The sequence below is a fragment of the Phoca vitulina genome, unplaced genomic scaffold (genome assembly GCF_004348235.1).
Source record: "Phoca vitulina isolate PV1807 unplaced genomic scaffold, GSC_HSeal_1.0 scaffold14, whole genome shotgun sequence".
Classification (NCBI taxonomy): domain Eukaryota; kingdom Metazoa; phylum Chordata; class Mammalia; order Carnivora; family Phocidae; genus Phoca; species Phoca vitulina.
This window is the reverse complement of record NW_022589717.1, coordinates 32,606,578-32,629,864: the sequence shown is the minus strand read 5'-3', so window position 1 is coordinate 32,629,864 and position 23,287 is coordinate 32,606,578. Positions and strand designations below refer to the sequence as shown.

The window sequence follows — 23,287 nt, the reverse complement described above, 5'->3', positions numbered from 1 at the left end:
AAAGCCTATGAATAAGCTCAGTTTTGTAAGCCTTTTATCACATTAATAAGAAGTATGCTTCAGAATCACCCAGCACATTGCAATCCATATTTTCTTTAAATGGTTCTGTTTTAATTTTTCATTCCTCATAGGAATAGCAAAGCTCTCCCTTCTCAAAGCAGGGGGTAGAATTGTTGACATAGCAACTTTTTTCAGCTTGTAGAGTGCTGACAGGCTTTTCCACGGAGTATTCTCATTCTGGGAGGACAGGGCAGAGAATCAGACACCTAGCTTGAGCACTCCAGATGGGATTGCTGCAGCAAATGACTACAGACTAATCAATGGAGAATTGACTGACAGCTGGCTCTCTTCTTGTCTGCCCTTGCAGGTTAACAAGGTGCCCTATCTTGGTCGAAACAGGCTTCTGGGTTTCATTTGAACCTTTAAATATTCCAGGAAGCAAGCTGCTGAAGGAAGCCCAGTTTGGTACTTAGGTACTCTTACAATAGTGGTTCTTAATCCTTTTGAGTTTGGTTATGGCTGTCTTTAGAAAAATACATATGCAAACATGTGCACAAAATGTTCATCCAACTTTAGTAAGTACACCCACTGAGGCCAAATCATGGACCCAGGAATAGTTAAGAACATCTGAGATTCCAAAGAAAATTAAAACACTAATTTGAAAAGATATATGCACCCCTATGTGTACTGCAGCATTAGTTACAGTAGCCAAAATATGGAAACAGCCCAAGTCTTGACTAATAGATGAATGGATAAATAAGCTGTGGTGTATATACAGTGGAATATCACTCAGCCATAAAAAAGGATGAGATCCTGCCATTTGTTACAACATGGGTAGATCTAGGGGGTATCATGCCAGGTGAGACAGATGGAGAAAGACAAATACCACATGATTTCACTTATATGTGGAATCTAAACAACAAAACAAATGAATAAACAAACAGAATCAGAATCTATTTTTAAAAAGCAGGACCAGACCTATACATACAGAGAACAAACTATAAAATACAGAAAACAGAGAATACAGAGAACAAACTGATGGCTGCCAGAGGGGAGAAGGGTGGGGTGTTGGGCAAAATGGGTGAAGGGGAGTGGGAGATACAGGCTTCCAGTTATGGAATGAATAGGTCTTGGGAATAAAAGAATGTAGTCAGTGGTATTGTAATAGTGTTGTATGGTGACAGATGGGAGCTACATTTGTGGTGAGCAAAGCATAATGTACAGAGTTGTTGAATCACTATGTAGTACACCTGAAACTACTGCAAGATTGTGTGTCAACTATACTTAAATAAATAAATAAACAAACAAATAAATAAATAGATAAATAAAATTTTAAAAAAGAACATCTGGAATTCTATGACACATACATCAAGCAGGTCTGTTACTACCAAACTTTGCAACAAGAGATGTGGAAAACACGATGGAAGTAACCGCCCCTGAAAACACAACTTTAGTATAATGAGCCAAGATTCTATCCAATTAGTATGCTAATCAATAACATCTCATCATAAACCTAGAATTATGAAAATGCATGGGTCTGGTGTCAGAAGACCTGGGTCAAATTGTACCAGCTGTTGGGCGCCTGGGTGGCTCAGTCATTAAGCGTCTGCCTTCGGCTCAGGTCATGATCCCAGGGTCCTGGGATCGAGTCCCACATCAGGCTCCCTGCTCGGCAGGGAGGGGAGAAGGGTGGGGTGTTGGGCACAACACCTCTCCTCCCCCACTCCCCCTGCTTGTGTTCTCCCTCTCTCTCTCTTCTCTCTCTCCCACTCCCCTTCACCCATTTTGCCCAACACCCCACCCTTCTCCCCTCTGGCACCCTTCTCCCCTCCCCCACTCCCCCTGCTTGTGTTCTCTCTCTCGCTGTGTCTCTCTCTGTCAAATAAATAAATAAAATCTTAAAAAAAAAAATTGTACCAACTGCTCAAGTGGATCATGAGCAAGTCCTTTAACTCCTCTGAGATTCAGGGATGTCATTTTAAAGCAAGGTTAATGACAGTCATACCTTCCTCATAAAACTTTTGTATGTGAAAATATTTAATTGCTATTAATTTCTCTAGAAGTCCTTATTTACATATTTATTCAGTTTCACTTAAACCAGTTTTCAAGGCAGTCACTTCACTGACCTTCGACTAGTAATGTAGTCTCCATAGGGTCTTAGCTGCTGATGTGAGAAGGTGCTATTTACATTACAACTGAACATCTGGGCATTGGGTTGGCAGAGTCTATATCTTTAAATTGAATATTCACAACTTTTTTAAAAACTCTAAATATGTTTCTCAAGTTTCAAATTGCATTATTCATTTACACAGAAAAATTAAACCAAGTGACCTCTGGACTTTAACACCACATGTCCATAACATCACATGTAAGTGTTATTCCATAACATCACTTGTAAGTGTCAAGTGTCAATTGAATTTGACCCATTACAAAGGCATAGGGGTATTTTTACTTACCTCTGTCGCTGTCATAAAGATATGCAAACTTGTCCCATTGATAGTATTCAATCAAGCTAAGAAGTGCTCCTTTGAGGTCAGGTCTCATCTGAATGACAAATGGGTGTGTGCCATCTGTTGGGAAGCTGGGAGTGATGAAGGAGACATGGAGCGTTCCACAAAATGATGTGATGGTATTTACAGACTTCTTGTCATAAAATCCAAAAATAGCATAGACTCCTCTTGAAAACTGAGAGCAGACTGAATAGGAAAAATAGAAAGGATAAATCATTGAAATTGGCATACAATAACGCAGATTTGCTTAAAATTCAGTGCCCTGTTATATGAAACATAAAATAATCAAATTGAAAAGATATAGAATTTATATCAATGATCCATCCAATGTCTGAGGACTTATTTACTTAGCACTCTCTTTGAGGAATTCAAAGAATTATAAAGCATTAAAAAGTAATTTTGGTTACGAGAAAATATATATATTATTTTTTTAACAAACCACGTAAGTGGAAACCTATTTTAGGACAGCCACATTGAAAAAATAGCGTAGGGGCTCTTGGGTGACTCAGGTTGAGCGACCAGCTCTTGGTTTTGGCTGAGGTCATGATCTCAGGGTCTTGAGATGGAGCTCCGGTGTGGGCTCCATGCTCAGCAGGCAATCGGCTTGAGGATTCTCTCCCTCTGCCCCTCCCCGCACTCCCACATGCACACTCTTTCTTTCTCTCTCTCTCTCTTTCAAATAAATAAATAAATCTCTAAAAATAAGTGTAAGTAACACTCATTAGTTATATGAAGAACAAACTACAGTTACCTGGCATTTATACACATTCATAACATCTCATTCCCTCTAATTTATGATTCTTTAAAAGGATTTATTGTGTTAATGATGCTTCATACTAGAAGGTCAGAGTGCTTATGAAGAGTTCTAATGCTGACCCAAAGTTCTTTAAGAGAAACCAGATTCAAGACTCACATGATACACAAAAAGACATATCACCAGAAAGAGACCTCCAACCTTGGGTCTCTCAGTCAAGTAGCATTTAAATAGAGTTCAGAACCTCTAATTTTAATCTTTCTCGTGGACTTCACTTACCCATATGAAACAAAGAATATTACCAAAATATTCTGATTTAGGACCATAATCCTTAAAAAAGTAATATTTTATTTGAAAATCCCCATCACTCTACAACCCCTTACCCTCTAATGATATACAGTAAATGGCATATGAAAACACCTTCTCCTACCCTTTTCCCCATAGTCAATCACTAATTATTGTTTATGATAATATCTAAATTTACTCAAATGTGGTCTACTTATCTGTATCTCCATTCCAATCATCCAAGTTCATTAACAGCCTATACTAACATTGTACTTGCCTTGTGGCTGGCACGATCTATGGCACATTAACTCATTTATTTCCCATGAAAACCCTTGAGGCAGGAACTATTATTATTCCCAAATAGGGATTTTGATAGGAAAACTGAAACACAAGATTTAGTGATTGGCCCAAGGTCACACAGCTAGTAAGTGAAAGATGCTGTGTTCAAACCTAGGCATCTGGATTCAAAGTCCATGCATTTAACTAATGGATAATACTGTTTTCTCACTTGGATTATTGGAATACCTGCCCAACTCTTCCTTAATCCAATATTCCCTTTCCATTCAATTCTCCACAATATAGCCAGAATAATTTTTTGAAAGACAAATCTGAAAATATCTCAGAAGTAAGGGTTACCTCGTCCAAGACTGAAACTTCTGAAATGCCCTATAGAAACCACCCATGCCACAATGCTTAATTCCACCAATTCAGGTCAACCACATAGTTTTAAATTATTAAATACCTGATATTTTTGTAAATCTCAAGGGTTATTTCAACCCAAGGAAATGGAAATAAGCTATCCGGTAACATAATCTACAACAAGCCAGAGCATAATACCAACCATCCTTTCAAATTAACTAATCCCATTTAAAGGATAAGACCAGTGCAATCTTATTTCATTTTATTTCCTTTACAAAAAATAGAATATCTGTAGAAAAATAGATTTGCTTCATGAATAAGAGCATTGCTACAATACATACAGATTCTAATAACCAATTCCAGACAATCAATAAATAATAGGCAATAGTTTTCAGCAAGTATTAAATGATATGCAAGGAAAGGAAAGCAAGATTGGTTATTTCTGTGAGTGGCTTTTATTTATCAAATATTTCCGTTTTCCTTTAAATATTTACTAATCTTCAGCTTACTTCTGTCTTTCTAACATAAGTTTTCTAGGATTTCTAGGTTTTATCTGTGTACTATATCAATTGGCATCTCCTCCTTTATTACCAATCTTCTGCATGGTAGTCTAATATAGCTCAGAAAACTGAATATATTCCTTTACATTCATTTCAATTTTAACATAAAATAGAGATGAGATTTCTGCCCTTTATTTATGTTCATATTTTGTCCTTGTCTGAGTACAGAAGAGGAAAATAACCTTTAATGTGTTTGACTGGGCTCATTCTTCACATAAGTGAAAAAACCCTTTCATTGCTAAAACCCTTCTAGGCAAATTCTGCGGTGATTTCTTATTTTATGAATTGATATATGTGTACTGACATGTACATCTTAAATCTTAAGTTTGTTCAGAAATTGATGATTCCGTATGACATATAAAAAGGGGAAATTGCTATAAAATTCTCTCTGGGTTGATCTTATTTCATTTTCCATGAAGTGTTGGCATGTTATCTAAATACTATAGGAATATCAGGCGATCTGATTTATTAATGAGACCTCTTCTTCTCATCATAAGGGAAAGAGCTTCTCTGATGGGGACAGTAGCAACAGTATCAGCAGAATGCTTGATAAAGGACGCTCCTGTTTGAATGCATAGACAGTCCTAATAAGGAGCCATACCTTTCATTTTCCATTTGTTTTAGACTCTGAAGTGAGTTGTCAAGGGGCCTCCTGGTCATTGTGGCCATCTGGAAACACTTGGCTTTGGCCCAACAACAGGCACAAGCTGTACAAGACTTCACAAGAAATTACAATTCACCTGATTCAAAAGGCACTTTTTTTTCAGGCAATTCAGCTAATTCTCCAATGAGCATAATTTGGTAACAATGGCCTTTCTTTCCTGACTATCTCTGGTCCTTCCAAATCCTCTTCCCTTATCCTTTATCTCTTCATGGTACATATTCAATTGTCTATTTGTCTGTAGCTTCTTTTTTTTTCTAGGTATTTCTCTCTTCATGTCTCTTTTCTATACATACGATTAACAGTCATTTCGTCAACGCTGCTCCTCTCTCTCTCTTTACCTTAAGTCAATCACTGTCTTTGTCCCTAAGCATGATAAGGATATCATTGAGATTTACAACCAGGAATCAATCAGAATGCTGACCTGAGCTGAGGTATTTTGTTTATCCAGTTTGCAGTGATCATCTCAAGATAAAACAAAACAAAACAAAAACAAAGAACTTCGTGCTACACTTCTAACATTCTATCCCCCAAATACCCCAGAGTATTTTTGCATTCTAACACTGATGCTTTCCCCAGTATACCACAGATACATGACCCTGTTGACAAAATACACAAGAATCTTAGGCGCACTGCCTTGAAATTACTCCTCACTTGATTAGAAATTAAATTGCTCATTATGATCTCAACTTTATTTCCCAGCTATCCTTCCAAATTTTAAAGCCATTTCCCTAACTTATAACCATCTTCAAAGACAGGATTTACTATCACTGAGAATATCCAAATAATGTGTCACAAGCGGTGGAATAATTCCAAAGATAGCTTTCCAAAGTTAGTTAGATAATAACAGCACCCTACATATATTCATTCTTTTCCTACGTCATCTCTGGAGGCAGAGGAAGGAACAGAAAAGATCAGTTTCACCTCTAGTTCCATGGCCCATATAATCACCTTATGAAACACTATTACAACTTTCTGAATGATTATGCTGATTAATATTAAAGTTGCATTCATGTCTTGAGACTCAAAACTGATTGCAAACTGGTAGGTAAAGATGCTCTTACTGAGTTCTACTTTAATAAAATATTTAATATCAACTTTGAGAAGCTCAGCAAAGGGAAGTCCTTTTAAAAGACACTTTAGGTCAAACAGCAGAAATTATCATCTCCTGGGTGTAAGTAATTTGCTGATTATTGCACTTTTTATTACAAGCCCAGATGATATAAGCCAATAACAATGCTGATGGTGCATCCACCGCCCATTTTTTTTTCATGGGTCATTCTGCTCATTGGTGCTGCTAATGTAGCATACTCGATACAGTCTGGAGGACCTTGCATGGTTATTTAGTAGAGAGGCAAAAAAAGAACAGGGCACGATTTATTTTTGTTTTACATTTTTTATACTAAATTGCCATTCACTTCAATGAAACAGCATAGGCTGCTTCATAAGCAGGAATAGTGACAGCCCCTTTGCAGCTTGTGCAAAGTCTGATAAAAGCTGCATCACCAAGCAATCCTGACTTCAAAATCTGGAGCCCACTGAAAATATCTCTTCTCTCCTCACTAAATTTCTGACATTAACCCCTTGCAAACTTTGACCCTGATTTTACTATTGAAATTTCCCTATCATCTGTCAATAATGATCTCCTACTCACTAAATCCAATCATCTTTTTCTGAGATCAAGCTTTCTTAGCCTATCTCTGAATCTATTAATCAAAAATTTGCTTCTTGATCTCTCTCTCTCTCCCTCTCTCTCTCTCTCCTGCTATTAGGCTTGTTCTCCTCCAATCCCTTCTCCACATTGCTGCCAATGTAAAATCATACCATCTTGGTACTTTTCCTCTCCCTCTAATTACCTTTCACTCATCTTTTTTTTTTTTCACATCCCAAATTAAAAAGGCATTCTCCAAGGATCTGTCTTCTGATTGTTTTTTCTTCTCTTTTTACATCTTATCTCTTAGTGGTCACATTTCTTTTAAGAAGGTCAAATTCAACTTTTTATGCATGCTTCCCCAAACTTCATTGGCACCTCAGTTGTCTCCCTTTGTCTATTTATTTACTGTATTATTTAAATACATACAGTAATCATTCAATGAAATGAGCATGGTGTTAGGCTTAGAAACTGCCACAGCAAACAGGGTAAATATTGTCCACGTTAGCTGGAATTGCTAGCCTAGCTCCAATCTCTCACCCTCCAATATCACCCACTGGAAAAATGTCTAATTCCCTATCATTCAGCTACTTCCATAAAAACAGGGGGAAAATCCTGAAAATTTTATCTTACAAATCATGTGTTTGTGTTGATTTTTTTTTTCCTTTCTGCTCGTGGCACCATAACTCCTGTAATCATTGGTCTTCCATATTTCAGAATAATTAATTCATTATTCTTCTTTGTTCTGTTCATGACATTTATAAAAATCTCCATTTTATTTTACTTCATTCATTCCCCTCTCCCTTGTCCCTGTCCTCCACCGCCCACTTGTGATCTCTCTCAAATAAATAAATAAAATTAAAAAAAAAAAAAAGAAAAGAAAAAATGAGCTGCAACAGTGTTGGCAACTAGTAAGATCCATATAAGTCTCTTGTGACCTCCCTACATATTATATTCCATATTCTAATCAATGTTGGTATTAACTATTTATTAGTCATGTATCAGGACTTTGTCTTTTTTCTTTAGCCTAAAATACACCAATTCCATAAGGCAAGTGTTCATATATTAAAATAAAACCCTTCTTTTCCAAATATGAGGGTCACTCCAGACTTTTTCCTTTCCTTAATCCCCACCATACAAATTGTCACAACTGCCCCCTTTGACTTCTCAAATCTGTCCTCTCCAAGTCGCCTGGCATTGTCTTCATATGGTCCTCAAACATTTATGACTGGATTGCTGCAGTAACTTCCCAAATAGCCCCCTTTATAATAAATCTCTTTCTTATCATGGCAGATATAACGCTCCTGCTTAAAATCCATCGATGTCTCCTCATTCCTTAGAGAATGATATACATAACAGTGCTCAGGTGTTACCTGCTCTGTGTGGTCTGAGTTACATGCCTCTCCTACATGTGATTCTAAAGCAATCTGCATTTTTGCATGTTAGCCTGAGTTATAATTGTTTGGCTTTGCCCTTGAACTCTGAGCTAACTGACAGCAGAGAATGAAGTGCTGTTTATCTCACATACTTGGCACACAAGCACTTGACAAATGTCATGTAATAAAATACCAGTTCTTCCATGAAGGCTGTCCTGCTTACCATCAACTGAATATGATTTTCCCGATTATGAGCCCCTCCCTCACGGGAGGTACAGTATGAAGTACAGCATGTTTGAGTGAGCATGTGTATGTGTGTGGGGAGGGGCGGGGAGGGTGACTTGTGACCTCCTCGAGAGCAGGGTTCAGTGTGAGAGCAAAATAAGAATACCTGAATTAGAAGGCCAATTTCATCCTTCGCTGGTCATCTGGTAGGAGGAGTCACTGAACCTGAGCCTGTTTCCTTGTCTACTCAGTGAGGATATTAATTCCTCTCCTGCCTAACCTGGAGGAATGGTTTAACGTTTAAATTCGATAATATAGAGAGAAATGCTGGGGGAAATATAAATCATGAAATAAATGTGCTAATGACAGAAAATCCAACCAGAGGCATTTGTATTCTCTGCAATACCCAATTCAGGAATTTTCACAAGCACACCATCACATATTTGTTGAATGAATATATAAAAGATATAAAAGAGCTTCCGACAATGAAATTTCATCTGTCATTTCTGTTGATACTGGGGTAATCATGTCAGGACAATATTTTCATCCTTCACTATCATACTGCAAAATAACTAGTGTTCATTTAAAATTACCCATGAAATTTAGTCTCTTAGTTCTTATAATAGGAAAACAAACCAACCCCCCCAAAACACCATAATCATTACTATAAGACAAACCCTGAAATATTTGTAAAATCTTATTATTTTAAGCTTTCAAAATATATTTGATATGTGGAGAATGTGCACCAAGAGAGGTGAAGTTAACCTTAAAATATAAATAGTGCAGGGTGCACTTGGAAAGCTAACGAAAGAGGTGAACTTCTTTGTCTTGGACGTATGTCCAGTAACACATTTTGTACTTGAAAATATCCTCAGATATTCTCACAAGCTAAAATGTCTTACTTATATAATTCGGGGGGTTGTTCATGCCTGAGAACTTATCATAAACGACATGTATTCCTTCAAAAAAAGGTAATTGTAATAGACGGCACATGAGACAATTGTTTTCCATGTTAAAAAAAAAACTATAGTTTTCTTTCTTCTTGGAAAATCTAGGTAAATACAACAGCCTGTTCTCACAGTGAGATGGAGTAGAACTATCTACTTTCCATTAATGGGGTTATTTTAAAGTTCACATATCTATTGGGGGGCACCTTTTTTCACTGCCAATGGACAGGAAGGGTCTCCCCCTCCCGAGCTAGCAGTTAGCACCTCTTACAAAACTCTCTCGTCTCTTCAAAAGCCTACTATTCTGCATCTACTCCTGCTCCTCAGAGGCCAACACAGTTCCTAACGAAAATACTCACTATAGAGATATTGAATGAAACACTAAAGAGTCAAAGAAAATGTGAAGAATAATACAGACACCACAATGACATTTTCTATAAATTGCCTCACTGATGATTTTTCCTATAGCCCTGCCACAAATCTTTACTATGATAAGTTGCTTCTCCTTTGCATATATTTTGATCCCATTTTTCATACAAATATTAAATGGGATGCAGCAGCATCATCCAGTAGTCGAAGATTATGAAGTTGTAATAATACATTTTTTCTTTCCCTCGAACAAACATTTATCCTTCCTGACCTTCCTGTTATGTTTGCTGAGTGAGGTGAAATGTCGTAAGTTTATTGCTGTTGCTGGTATTATATGCAGCTTTAAAAAATCTATAACATTTATTCTGGTTTCATTCATCATTGAGGATAGCAAGCAATAGTAGTCCTGGCAGTAATAGGCAATAACTCTCATGTGAATTTTAATGATGGGTTCTGGACACATAAACGAAAGAGAATTACCTCTGTTTATATAAGATCCTATTTCACAAAAGATGGTCCCATTCTTCATCCCTTGGGCATGTATTTCCTCCTCATAAATACGCAGAGTTCTACTCTCTGCAAATTTTTGTTCATCTTAAGTTCTGTGTAAATTCGGGGCATTGCATGCCCTGCTGTGATTTGAATGTTGTGGGTAAAGAGTGCCAGGCTGAATGTCTGGAGGCCTGGCATCTAATCCCAGTTGTGACACCAGCCAGCTGTATGCTTCTGGCAAACAGCAACTTTCAAACATCTCAGTGCCTCAGCGGTCCCATCCAGCTCAAACTTGGGCCTGTACGGCCAAACATCAAAGAGAGAAATTATACAAAATGTCACAAAGTGCATATTTATTATTCATTCAAAGCTTAAATCCTGTAAATTGGGTGTGAGATATGATAACTTTTTGCAGATTAAATTCTACCATTCTCTGCAAGTTTTATTAGTCTTTCTTCCTTTTATTCTTTCTTCTTTTTTTATTTCTTCTCCCTTCCATTTATCCTGTTTCTTCTTTCAATGTTTTACTTTTCTATTTCATGTCTATCTCTACCTTTTGCCTACCAGAGACATCCTAGGCTGCACAGCCATTCTTGATCTTGATGCCTAAAAAAAGTCACACCTCTCACCTGATTGTAATTAGAATGTACAAAATTGAAGGACTATATTTTTGCCAAATATATATTCGATGATATTTCAGTACAAATAAAAATGTTAGCTTTTGCGATCAATCTTTTAAAAAAATATTTGAAAACTTTTCAAATAGCTAGAAGGTTTCTACTTAAAAGAATTTTCCGTAGGTGACATGCAAAAAAAAAGGAAAAGACAGAATATTGCTTCACCTGTCTGGATGTTCTCAAATTAGATCTGATAGCCCTCTTTCTTTTGGGAGGTTCAAAGTGTTTCTGAAGCTTTCACAGGACTTTCTTGCTCATCCATTTGTCGGCAAGTGAGAAGGTTTCTACTATTATGCCTCAGCATTTATATGTTAATTCATAAAGGTTTATTAAATGAAGGAAAAATTTTTGAATATCATATAACAAGCAATTATGTAAATGTACTAAGAAATGCTCTGGACCATTTGCCTACATTCCTAAATTGCTAAGTAACTGGAGGAATTAACTTTAGCACAATGGACGCATTCACACTTGATGCATTGGTTCTGGTAAAATGATGCCCTAATGTTTGTTAAGGGACCACGGCGCTTCGCTCTAACATCATTCAAAGGTTTTGCTTCATTGCTATACCCACTTCGATAAGAAGAGCAAGTGCAGAACAAATGGTGTGAAAAGAGTTTCCTCAAGAAAAGAGTAGTAACTTGTTTATGTTTTGGCCCTCACATTTATCTTAACATAAATAAAATGTTTATAACTCAAAAATAATAGGAATAAACTCTTACACAAATTTAAACAAGTATGCTCATTAAAAGGCTATGATTCCCCTTCACTCCCTACTTTTCCCAGAAGCAACCCCTATTAACAATCATTTGGCATGTATACTTCCACAGCTGAAGTTCTAGTTAGAGTAGATTTTGTTTGTTTCTGATTTTGTTATGTTTTTAATTAAGGAGAGCACAGAACAGTTGTCCTGTGACTTGCTTTGACATTTAACAAAGAAATTACCATGTTGATACAGACTTAGTTCATTCTTTTAAACTACTCCCTAGAATTCCCTGGTTTGGACATATCACAATTTCATCAATATTTCCTAACTAAGATATCATGAATTTTTGCTACTATGAACAAGGCTGCAGCAAACATGTCTGTATGTTCACCTTTGTGCATTTGTGCTAACATTTTTGCAGAACAGATTATTAAAAATGGAATTGCTAACAGCATTTTTCACAGAACTAGAATAATACTAAAATTTGTATGGAACTATAAAAGACCCTGAATAGCCAAAGTAATCTTGAGAAAGAATGACAAAGCTGGAGGCATCACAATACCAGATTTCAAGATATACTACAAAGCTATAGTAGTCAAAAAGTATGGTACTGGCACAAAAATAGACATATAAATCAAAGGAAGAGAATAGAGAGTCCAGAAATAACCAACACTTGTATGGTCAATTAATCTATGACAAAGGAGGCAAGAATATACAAAGGAAAAAAAAGAAGGCCGTCTCTTCAATAAATGGTGCTGGGAAAATTGGCCAGCTACATGCAAAAGAATGAAACTGGGCTACTTTCTTACACCACACACAAAAATAAACTCAAAATGGATTAAAGACCTAAATGTGAGACAAGAAACCATAAATCTCCTAAATGAAAATATAGGCAGTAATTTCTTTGACATCGGACTTAGCAACAATTTTCTAGATATGCCTCTTCAGGAAAGCAAAACAAAGACAAAAATGCACTATCGGGACTATACCAAAATAAAGAGCTTTTGCACAGCAAAGAAAATGATCAACAAAACAATATGGCAACCTACTGAATAGAAGATATTTGCAAATTATATATCTAATGAGGGGTTGATATCCAAAATATAATAAGAACTTGTACAGCTCCACACCAAAATAATAATAATAATAATAACAATCCAATTAAAAATGTGCAAGGGATGCCTGAGTGGCTCAGTTGGTTAAGCGTCTGCCTTTGGCTCAGGTCATGATCCCAGGGTCCTGGGATCGAGTCCCTCATTGGGCTCCCCACTCAGTGGGAAGCCTGCTTCTCCCTCTAGGAGTGCCTGGGTGGCTCAGTTGGTTAAGCGACTGCCTTCGGCTCAGGTCATGATCCTGGAGTCCCAGAATCGAGTCCCACATCGGGCTCCCTGCTCGGCGGGGAGCCTGCTTCTCTCTCTGACCCTCCCCCCTCTCATGCTCTCTCTCTCTATCGAATTCTCTCTCTCAAATAAATAAATAAAATCTTTTTTAAAAGTTTTAAAAAAATAAATAAAAATGTACAGAGGACCTGAATAGACATTTTTCCAAAGAAAACTTACAGATGGCCAACAGATACATGAAAAAATGCTCAACATCACTAATCATCAAGAAAATGCAAATCAAAGCCAAAATAAGATACCCTCTTACACCTGGTAGAATGGCTAGCATCAAAAAGACAAGAAATAAGTGTTGGTGAGGATGTGGAGAAAAAGAAACCCTTGTTCACTGTTGGTGGGAATGTAAATTGGTGCAGCCACTGTGGAAAACAGTATGGAGGTTCCTCAAAAAATTAAAAATAGAAATACCAAATGATACAGTTATTCCACTACTGGGTATTTACCCAAAGAAAATGGAAAAACTAATTCAAAAATGTATACACACCCCTATGTTCATTACATTATTTATATATTATTTATAACCATTATTTATTTCCATTATTTATAGCCAAGATATGAAAACAATCCAAGTGTCCATTGATAGATGAATGGATAAAGAAGATGTTGGTACACACACACACACACAGGTACACACACACATAACCATTTATATACATACACAATGGAATATTACTCACTCATAAAAAATGAGATCTTGCCATTTGTGCCAACATGCATGGACCTAGAGGGTATTATGCCAACAGAAATAAGTCAGACAGAGAAAGACAAATACCATACAATTTCACTTATAGGTGGAATCTAAAAAGCAAAACATGAATAAACAAATAAACAAGCAAAGAAAAAGCAGAATCAGTCTTATAAATACAAAGAACAAACCAATGGTTGTCAGAGTGGAGGGAATAAGGGATGGGCAAAATGGGTGAAGGACAGATAGAGATACAGGCTTTCGGATATGGAAAGAATAAGTCTTGGGGATGTAAGGCATATCATAGGGAATATAGCCAATTATATTGTATTAGTGTTGTATGGTGACAGATGGTAGCTGCTAATGGTGGTGAGCACAGCATAACATATAGACTTATCAAATCACTATGTTGTACACTTGAAACTCATAGGATATTGTGTGTCAACTATTCTTCAATAAAAAAGAAAAAATGGAATTGCCTGGTTGAACGTTATGCTGGATAAAATATTATCAATGCCATCAAATTATCACCTGAATACAGTGTACCCATTCACATCCCTGTCAACAAAAAAAGATAAATTCTTATTTTTTGGTGTTCTTCATCGACAGCCGATAGTTTTACCCATTTAATTTTTTCTAATCTACCATGTGATAATAACATTTCACTGCTGTTTTAAAAATGACAACTTAAATTTTATACCCTTGTGATAGAAGGTATTACTCAGGGTTTTTCAAGAGCTCTTTTAAAACTCATATCTATGTGAGACTTGATATTATACGCTTTACAGATGAAAAAAAACTTGAAAACAAGGTAATTTTCTGAGATAACACCTCGAGAAAATGATACGGTGGGGGTCTAATCCAAGCAGCCAGACTCCAGACCCTGCTCTTTCATCCATTGTACTATATTCCCTCTGGTAAACAGAAAAATGTGGATTTCCATCATTAATGAGAAAGAGCATTTATTTTTATATATTTCTCTTTTAATGGCCTATTCCTATATTCTGCATATTTTTTTTTACTATCAGGTTACCACCTAAATTTTGATATGTTTAATTGCCTTTATATGTAAAGGTCATATTTTTTTCCTTTCCCTTTTGTGTTTTACTTTGTTTATAATATTTGTAGGGGTGCCTGGGTGGCTCAGTAAGTTAAGTGGCTGACTCTTGGTTTTGGCTCAGGTTATGATCTCAGGATCATGAGATCATGAGATCAAGCCCCGAGTAGAGCTCTATGCTGAGAGCGGAGTCTACTAGGGATCCTCTCCCTCCACCTCTGCCACTTCCCCAACTCATGTGTGTGTGTTCTCTCTCTCTCTCAAATAAATAAATAAAATCTTTAAAAAAATAATAATGATATTTGTAACCAAATTCCCAGTCTTTTTCTTGATGACTACTAGATTTTGTGTCTTGTGTAATAAGGATTTGCCAGCCGAAGTTTTTCAATTTTTTTTTATGTTTGAGTTCATGATTATCCTTGTCATAACTAATTCTTCTAATATTAATATTTGGATTTTATGCAGGGTAGAATCTAACTTTGTTCCTACATGGATATTCAATATTCTAACTCCTTTAATTTAATTTTATTGATTTCCCCTCAATTTTAAAATGGTACCTTTATCATATCCAAGTTCCCTTTTGTGTTTAGGTCTATTTATCAAGAAGGAAACAAGTATTTTAATTACTCCTCCTTTTAAAAATAACCATTTTCAATAGCTTTCAGTGTAATTTTGCCTATTGATCTACATTTTTCTCTTCTAAAGTTTGGTTAGGATTGGATTGAAACACACATTAATTGGCAGAGATTAACATTTACAACACCATCAAATGTATAGCCAATCTCAATATTGACTTAGAACTATTTTATGATTTTCAGTAAAGTTTTACACTTTTATTCATACCTTGTACACTTCTTATTAAGTTTATCCCTAGACACTTTGTAGCTTTATTACTATTGCTGTCAGGAAAGTTTTCTTTATATTTCTATATTAGTACTGCTAGCAGGTAAGAAAGCTACTGGCTTTAAAATGATATTTTTATTTCCCTGATGATGAGTGATGTTGAGCATCTTTTCATGTCTGTTAGCTATCTGTATGTCTTCTTTGGAAAAATGTCTATTCATGTCTTCTGCCCATGGTAAGTGGGGCGATGAGTTAAATAGGTGATGGGTATTAAGGAGGGTACTTGTGATGAGCACTGGGTGTTGTATGTAAATGATGAAACGCTAAATTCTACACTTAAGATTACATTGTATGTAAACTAACTGGAATTTAAATTTTAAAAAATTATATTTTTTATCTAGTGATATTATTGAACTCTTTTATCAGTTCTATGAGCTTTTGGGTCGATTCTCTGGGATTTTTCTATACAGAAAGCCATTATTTTTGTAATAATTTTACTCAACTCACCTTTGGACCATTCTACTTTGAGATATCATTTCTCCTTATATTTTTTTTTTCTGTTACATTTCTTAAATTAATAATAAATTGAAAAGTATGCACCATTATCTGGTTTCCATGCAATGAAAATTGAGTGAGAATTTGAATAATCATCTGATACATTTGATCAATGTATAAAATTAAACTCTTTTATACAGTTCATTATTCTTTCCTTCCCATAATATACTGGCTCTTAAAAAGCCAATGTATTGTATGAATTATTTTTCCAGCTTTCCACTTCACTTTACTATGTGGTCCATAGAGAATGAAAAAAAATAAGAGAAAACATAATACAAATTATATAACACTAATATTTAGTCATTATCAATATGGTTCTAAAATTATTCATACCCTACTCACAGCATACCACAGGTGCAACTAGGTAAATTAATTAGCCAAGCAATAATTCTCCATTAGTAAGAGCCAGGGATAGAGAAAAATTATTCAGAGCGATGAAAGCAAGTGGACAACAAATGAATAGCTGAAAAAGAAGCATTCAGGAAAGACAGCACAAAAGCTCAGTATAAATTACTACTGCAATAACTAATTTCTCTGAAAATCAAAGCTGGGAAAAATAGAAATGAGTAGATGACAGCTAATTGCAAGGAAAATATTAATATTGTATACATCTTATGCTTACACCATACGTGATTTCAGCTGCACATGATTACTGAAAATAGGCGCACATGAATTCAGTTAAAGCCATCATTTCAAAGATATCTCAATGAATGGATGCCTTGTTCTGGAGAACACATGTAATTTTGTACATAAATCACAGAGTAAATTGAAGATTTGGCAATTTTAAGGTGGCTAAATTAAATGCAAATGGTGAAAACATAAAACAGAAACAAAAATCTATACTGGAGTCTAAACTACTCAGTTTGGTTGCCTGCCTTTTTCAGAGCCGCTAGATAGTTGCCAGGTCCCTAACAGATTATGCTGTGAAAACAAACAACATGGGGAGGACCAGAACTTCTAACATAATTTTTTAAAGAATCAAAGAATATGTTCTGATTTTTTAAAATGTTAAGAACAATATTCTAGTATATGTCATACTTCAGTAAATATAACAATGAATCTTTTATTAATGGGAACAGTACAAAGTAAGTCTTAGCATGGAAGTGAGGAAAACTAAGGCATAACTTCTGGACAAATACATACACAAAATGGCTGGCCTACTTCTATGAAATAGTTCCTTCCAGGGTAACATAGTAGAAAGCAATAATGTAATCAGCCAGGATATACTTTTATGAATTCTAATCTTGCAGAGTGTCCAAAAATATTAATGAAGAAAGGAGAAACCTACATATATGTGTGCATGAGTATACCATTCTTTTCTCTCTTTTTTTGAGTATAATTTTCTTTTATGCAACATATTTCATGCTCTCAAAAGAATTTTTAGCAGCACTGGGCCAAATGTAATCATAATCTAATTTGACAGGACTGCCAAGTTATTTGTGAAGTTATATAGTGTTTTTTTCATAAGATAAAATTTCCCTTTGAGTAAATTGTTACACTATGTTGTATATTACTGTTGTATCATTGTATAACCAGAACCCATGCTTTAATGGAATGTAACAAAAAAAGAAAAGAAAAGACAAAGCCTTGGAAATAAGTACAGTGAATCTGATCTCTACGTAACCATTATTCTTTGAAGTAATAACCAACACTTAGATAAAACATTATGTGCCAGAAACTCTTCTTAGGGCTCACATATATCAAGTCATTTAATCCTCCCAACAAACTGCCATACAGAGAGACTGAATTTCCCAAATTCACACAACTAGTGGTAGTAGAGCTGGAATTTGGACCCAAATGGTCTAGAACTAACTAGAAATGTCACACAAGAAAAACAGGGAAACATATCATAATAGATGAGAAAATGAATTCCGGAGTAGTGACGTAGTGATAGATATCTTAAGTCAAACAGGTATTAAGGAAAATAATCTTTCCAGCTTTTTATTTAAAGTTCTTTTCTAATATATATTCTTAATGTATGGACCTCTAGAGTGTGTGTGTGTGTGTGTGTGTGTGTGTGTGTGTGCACTTGCATGTTACCCTATGACATCCACCCATATATACATACATCTAATAAAAGATGTATATAAAAATTATGGACTTTATTGAAAGATAAGAAAGAAGACTTATATAAAGATTTACCATTTTCATGTGTAAGAGGACTCAATATCATAAATATGTCAAATCCTCTTCTAAATAATCTATAATAAAAGCTAACTTTTATTAAGCATGCACTGTGTACATGATACTGTTCTAACTTGTTTAGCTCTCCCTCACCAAAAAATTAAGCACCACAGTTTTTCACCATTTTGATAACTAATCGGTGAGGAAATCAGAGTGGTTAGATAAACTGACCAAAATCAAAGAAAAAGGAAATCCAATAAAAATTGGGATAGATATTTTCATGAAACTTGGCAAGCTAACTTGAAATTTTATATTGAAAAGGGATAGGCGGAGAAGAGCAGAGACATTTTGAATTATTATTAGACCAATAGATCAGTACAAGAGCTTAGAAACAGGCCCATTTATATATTTGGAAAATTACTGGAATAGAAGTGACATAGTAGCTAAATGTAGAAAGAATAAGTTCTTCAGTCAGAAGCTTCTCAGACAGTTGATTAACCACAGGGGAAACATGAAGTTGGATCTCTACTGCACACACACAGAAAAAACTTGATGTGGGCTAAAGGAAGAAATGTAAAAATTAAAGCTTTTAAGAATAGATGAGACTACAGGGCCATATCTTTATAAAGTGAATGTAGGAAAAATATTTCTTAAGCAAGACACAAGAAGCAAAAATGATAAAGGAAAATATTAATAAAGTCAACTACTTTAAGAGTTTTTATAAAAATGTATATGAAAAATACCACAAAGAAAATAAAAAGGCAGGGGCGCCTGGGTGGTGCAGTTGGTTGAGCATCCGACTCTTGGTTTAGGTTCAGGTCATGATCTCAACGGGGTGAAATCGAGCCCCGCATCAGGCTCTGCGCTCAGCAAGGAAACTGCTTGGGATTCTCCCTCTCCCTCTGCCCCTCCCCACCCCACCCCCATGCTCTCTCTCTCTCTGTCTCTGTAAAATAAATAAATAAATCTTAAAAAAAAAAAAGAAAAGAAAAAGGCAAACCATAATATTGGCCAAGGTATTTGCCACCAATATAAGTGAATGTGGATTAAAATCCTGGTTCTATAAAGAACTACAAATCACTAAGAAAAAGAAAAGTAACCCAACATAAAATTAAGAATGACAAGAACAGATATTGCATTTAAAAAGGGACACAGAAGGCTTACCCAAAAATTTAAAAATGCTCAACCACACTGAAAATCAGGCAATATTCATCAAGACCAACTGAGTTACCTTGACATATCTACAAATTGACAAAAGTGACAAGTCTGATGATACCAAGAATTGAAGAAATATAAAAACCAGAATTCACGTAGTAAGCGTAGGTATGTGCACTGATACAGATACTTTAAACAATAATTGGACAAGATCCTGTAGGTTGAAGAAGTACATACCAGCAATAATTTCTTTCTCAGGCATTTGCCCTGGAGCATGTACACCAGGGGACATGTAAAATGTTTATGGCCACTTTTCTTGTATTACCAAAACAATGAAAACATCCTTCAAAATGCCGCCATATACTGTGGTATACCCACTGGAACAGTACACGGCAGTGACAATGAGTATTTTCATTTTTTTTAAATTTCATTATTTCCATCTAGAACTATATCTCAAAACATATTGTGTCTGAGAAAACCAAGTTACAGGAAATGGATAATTTGCTTACATAAAGGTAAAAGAAACTATGCTCTTTTTAAAAAGTAAACATATAAGTGGTAAAAATATAACGAAATGTACAGAAATGAGAGACATCAAATTTGAGACAGCTACTGTGAGGGCATACACAGTGGAGGAGGCTCAAGGATTTCAGCCTTCTTAGTAATGTTTTATCTCCTTGGCCGGGTGCTGTGTATAAGGACGTCTGCTACAATAGGCTGTATAACTTTTTATGCATCTGATATACTTAGTAACATGATTTAAATGAATAACAGATGCTTTGGAGATCTCAGACTTACAAAAAAACCTGGTTAAAGTTACCAAGGATCAGATGAGGAACAGAAAACACATCATATCAAATGTAAACCCACTAAAGTCGACACAGAGAGAGCTTCATGTCACTTGTAGTGTCCTAATTAGTGGGTTTTTTGTTGTTGTTGTTTCGTTCTCAATAAAGTAACAACCAAGCTATGTTAAGAAATAAATGCTGACTAGTTAATTAAGTGCACTAGCTGGCCCAGTTCTCCTTCTTGTGCAACATCAAATTCTCTCAAATTTGTGCTTCAGAAGAATCATAAATTATGTCTTGTCAATTATCTTCTGGGTCACTCCACTTACAAACAGTTAAACTGATAAATGTCAAGGTGCTTTTGTGTTAGAGAAATCCGAGATCCACTTTTCTGCAGAAATCTCCATGTTTTTTTATTAAATATAAATGTGTTATACTGATGCCACAATATTAAAAACTCTCCAGCAGGGCACCAGGGTGGCTCAGTTGGTTAGGCAACTGCCTTCGGCTCAGGTCATGATCCCGGAGCCCCAGGATCCAGTCCCACGTAGGGCTCCCTGCTCAGCAGGGAGTCTGCTTCTCCCTCTGACCCTCCCCCTTCTCATGCTCACTCTCTCTCTCTCAAATAAATAAATAAAATATTTTTAAAAAATTTAAAATATAAAAAATAAAAACTCTCCAGCATCACTCAAGAATGAATATTTATTATAAGAAACTAAGTTATTAAGTATTAATTAATGACTACTCTAAACCTTCACCTTTGCAGAAGGATTTCATATTGCTTTGATTTCATGTCTCCTTTCAGTATCTTTTTGACCTTACACTAGAATCTCAGGGTAATAATATAAATCTTACTCTCCCTATTTTACAGGTAAAGATTTGACTGATTTTCCATAAAAATACTGATGTGAGTGTCTTAATTTACTTCAAAAAGCACACTAATTTCTAATAACTTTTAAAATCAGAGGTCCAAAGTGAATAATATGAGACTAAATTAGCTAAATGTAAATTAGCTAAATCTGTGAAATGAAAGTCACAAAATGAGGAAATTTTAGAAAACAGTAAACAACATTAAAGACATTAGGAAGGTTTATTTCCACATACAATCAAACTGGTCAAGATATAATAGCCATAGCTCCTGCACATATAATGACAGTGATTCAGATGGATTTTTGCACCGAAGAAATTGTTTTTGCTCATTAAGGGTTAATTTAATTTAGTTTAATTGGCATTTATAGTTCCAATATTATAAATAACTTAATACTTAATACTTAGACAACAGCACATTAATTATAATTGCCTTTGTGGGTATTTATCACATTCACTATGAGCCTAACATTTCAGGCCTCAGATTATTCAGGGAGGAGATTTGCCTCTGCTCCTAGAAAGACAACACCATTTTCCCCTCAGACATGACTTTACAAATTTATTTTGCTGTCATCACTACATTGTGCATAAACAAAATTAAGTCAAAACAGCATTCCGTTTGAGTGGCTCTTAACAACAGTTTGGAGGGTATTCTGGGACCTTAAGGGAGATTTTTTTATGGAATTTAGGATGTCTAGATTGTAGATATTTCAATGGTTTAAACTCCTGCTCTTCACAATGAAAAGCCTAAATATTTTGTAAAACACTGGCTTTCCTAAGGTATTTCCTTGACATATATTTAAAGTTATGAAAGAGAAGACTTTAAATGTATGAAGCAAACTAGAAGTGAAAAAAGTAGTTGACCCAGTTTGTTTTTTTGACCTTTTTATGAAATTGGCCTATTCTTTTGAGTCTCAATTCATATATATTTTCTGGGCCCAGGCCAATGTAATGATTGAAGCTGAGTGTTGTTCTACACAGGCATATGAAGGGATGTTGATTGCGGTATCTTGTTTGGGGTTTTTGTAAATTTTCAATAACATATTTTGTGGAGGAAGCAGAGCCTACTCCAAAAACAAAAGTACTGCTACTAAAATGGCGCATCCTCCTCATTCCCACCCCCTGGCCCAAAGGACAAACCCCTGCTACCTACATTTGTCTTTTTAATTTGTCTTTTTGTAATTAGCTTGGACTGAAATGTACAGAGGCAGTTCAAAATGAATTTTCTATGAAAATAAGCAGGCTGAGAAGGCTACTCAACTGCAAATATGTAGCATGTCTAATCAAAAAGGAAAGCAGACCAAAGGACCCAAAAGGCAGAGCCAAGCATAACAGAGAGCAATGAATTAAGGAAACCCCCAGGAAGCAGGATGACCCAATAAAGAACATTCCATACCCCTGGAGCATATGTCGGCTAGATTTCAGCAATGCTAAGGACCAGTAATTTCTTTGTGCCTTTGTTCATCCAGTTATTGAGTTACGGAGATTTTCCTGTCCCTTTCAAAATTGATGTCAGGTGTGGACGCAGAGGAGGAAGAGGGAGAAAATGTAAGTCATCTTCTTAGTTCCCAGTTCTCTGGTTAAAGAAAATCTCCACCCAAAGAGCTTCTCTGCCTATGAATCTGATGTAGATGATGGGATCATGGCCTTGGAACTTGATGCCATGGTTGGATGAGACTGAGGGTTTTGGAAGGGGGTGAATGTATTTTGCACATGAATCACTGGAGCCAGAGGGCAGACTGGAATAGACTGTTACACCAATGGATCCAAATAAATCACGCCTCCTGTTACTTATGCTCATGTGTGGTTCCCTCCCTCCTTCACTCGGGCATGGCATATGCTTTGTTTTGGTCAGTAGGCTATGAGCAAAGATAATGCATGCACTTGCACACTGAGGCTTGCCATCTTAGAACATTGTGCCAAGACTGTGTGTGAAGAAGTGTAGCCTCATTGAAGTAGTACTT

The 23,287-nt window shown here is 35.8% G+C and overlaps 1 protein-coding gene across 3 annotated transcripts in view; it reads right to left on the bottom strand.

The window, feature by feature from the left end:
- The window catches only part of GRIA2 (glutamate ionotropic receptor AMPA type subunit 2), a 146,217-nt gene that overhangs the window by 74,016 nt on the left and 48,914 nt on the right, over positions 1 to 23,287 (bottom strand). For all 3 annotated transcript variants that reach the window (XM_032413070.1, XM_032413069.1, XM_032413068.1), the window contains exon 3: positions 2,457 to 2,696. In XM_032413070.1, coding sequence (XP_032268961.1) covers positions 2,457 to 2,696 — 240 coding nt within the window. The remainder of the gene's footprint in view (positions 1 to 2,456; positions 2,697 to 23,287) is intronic.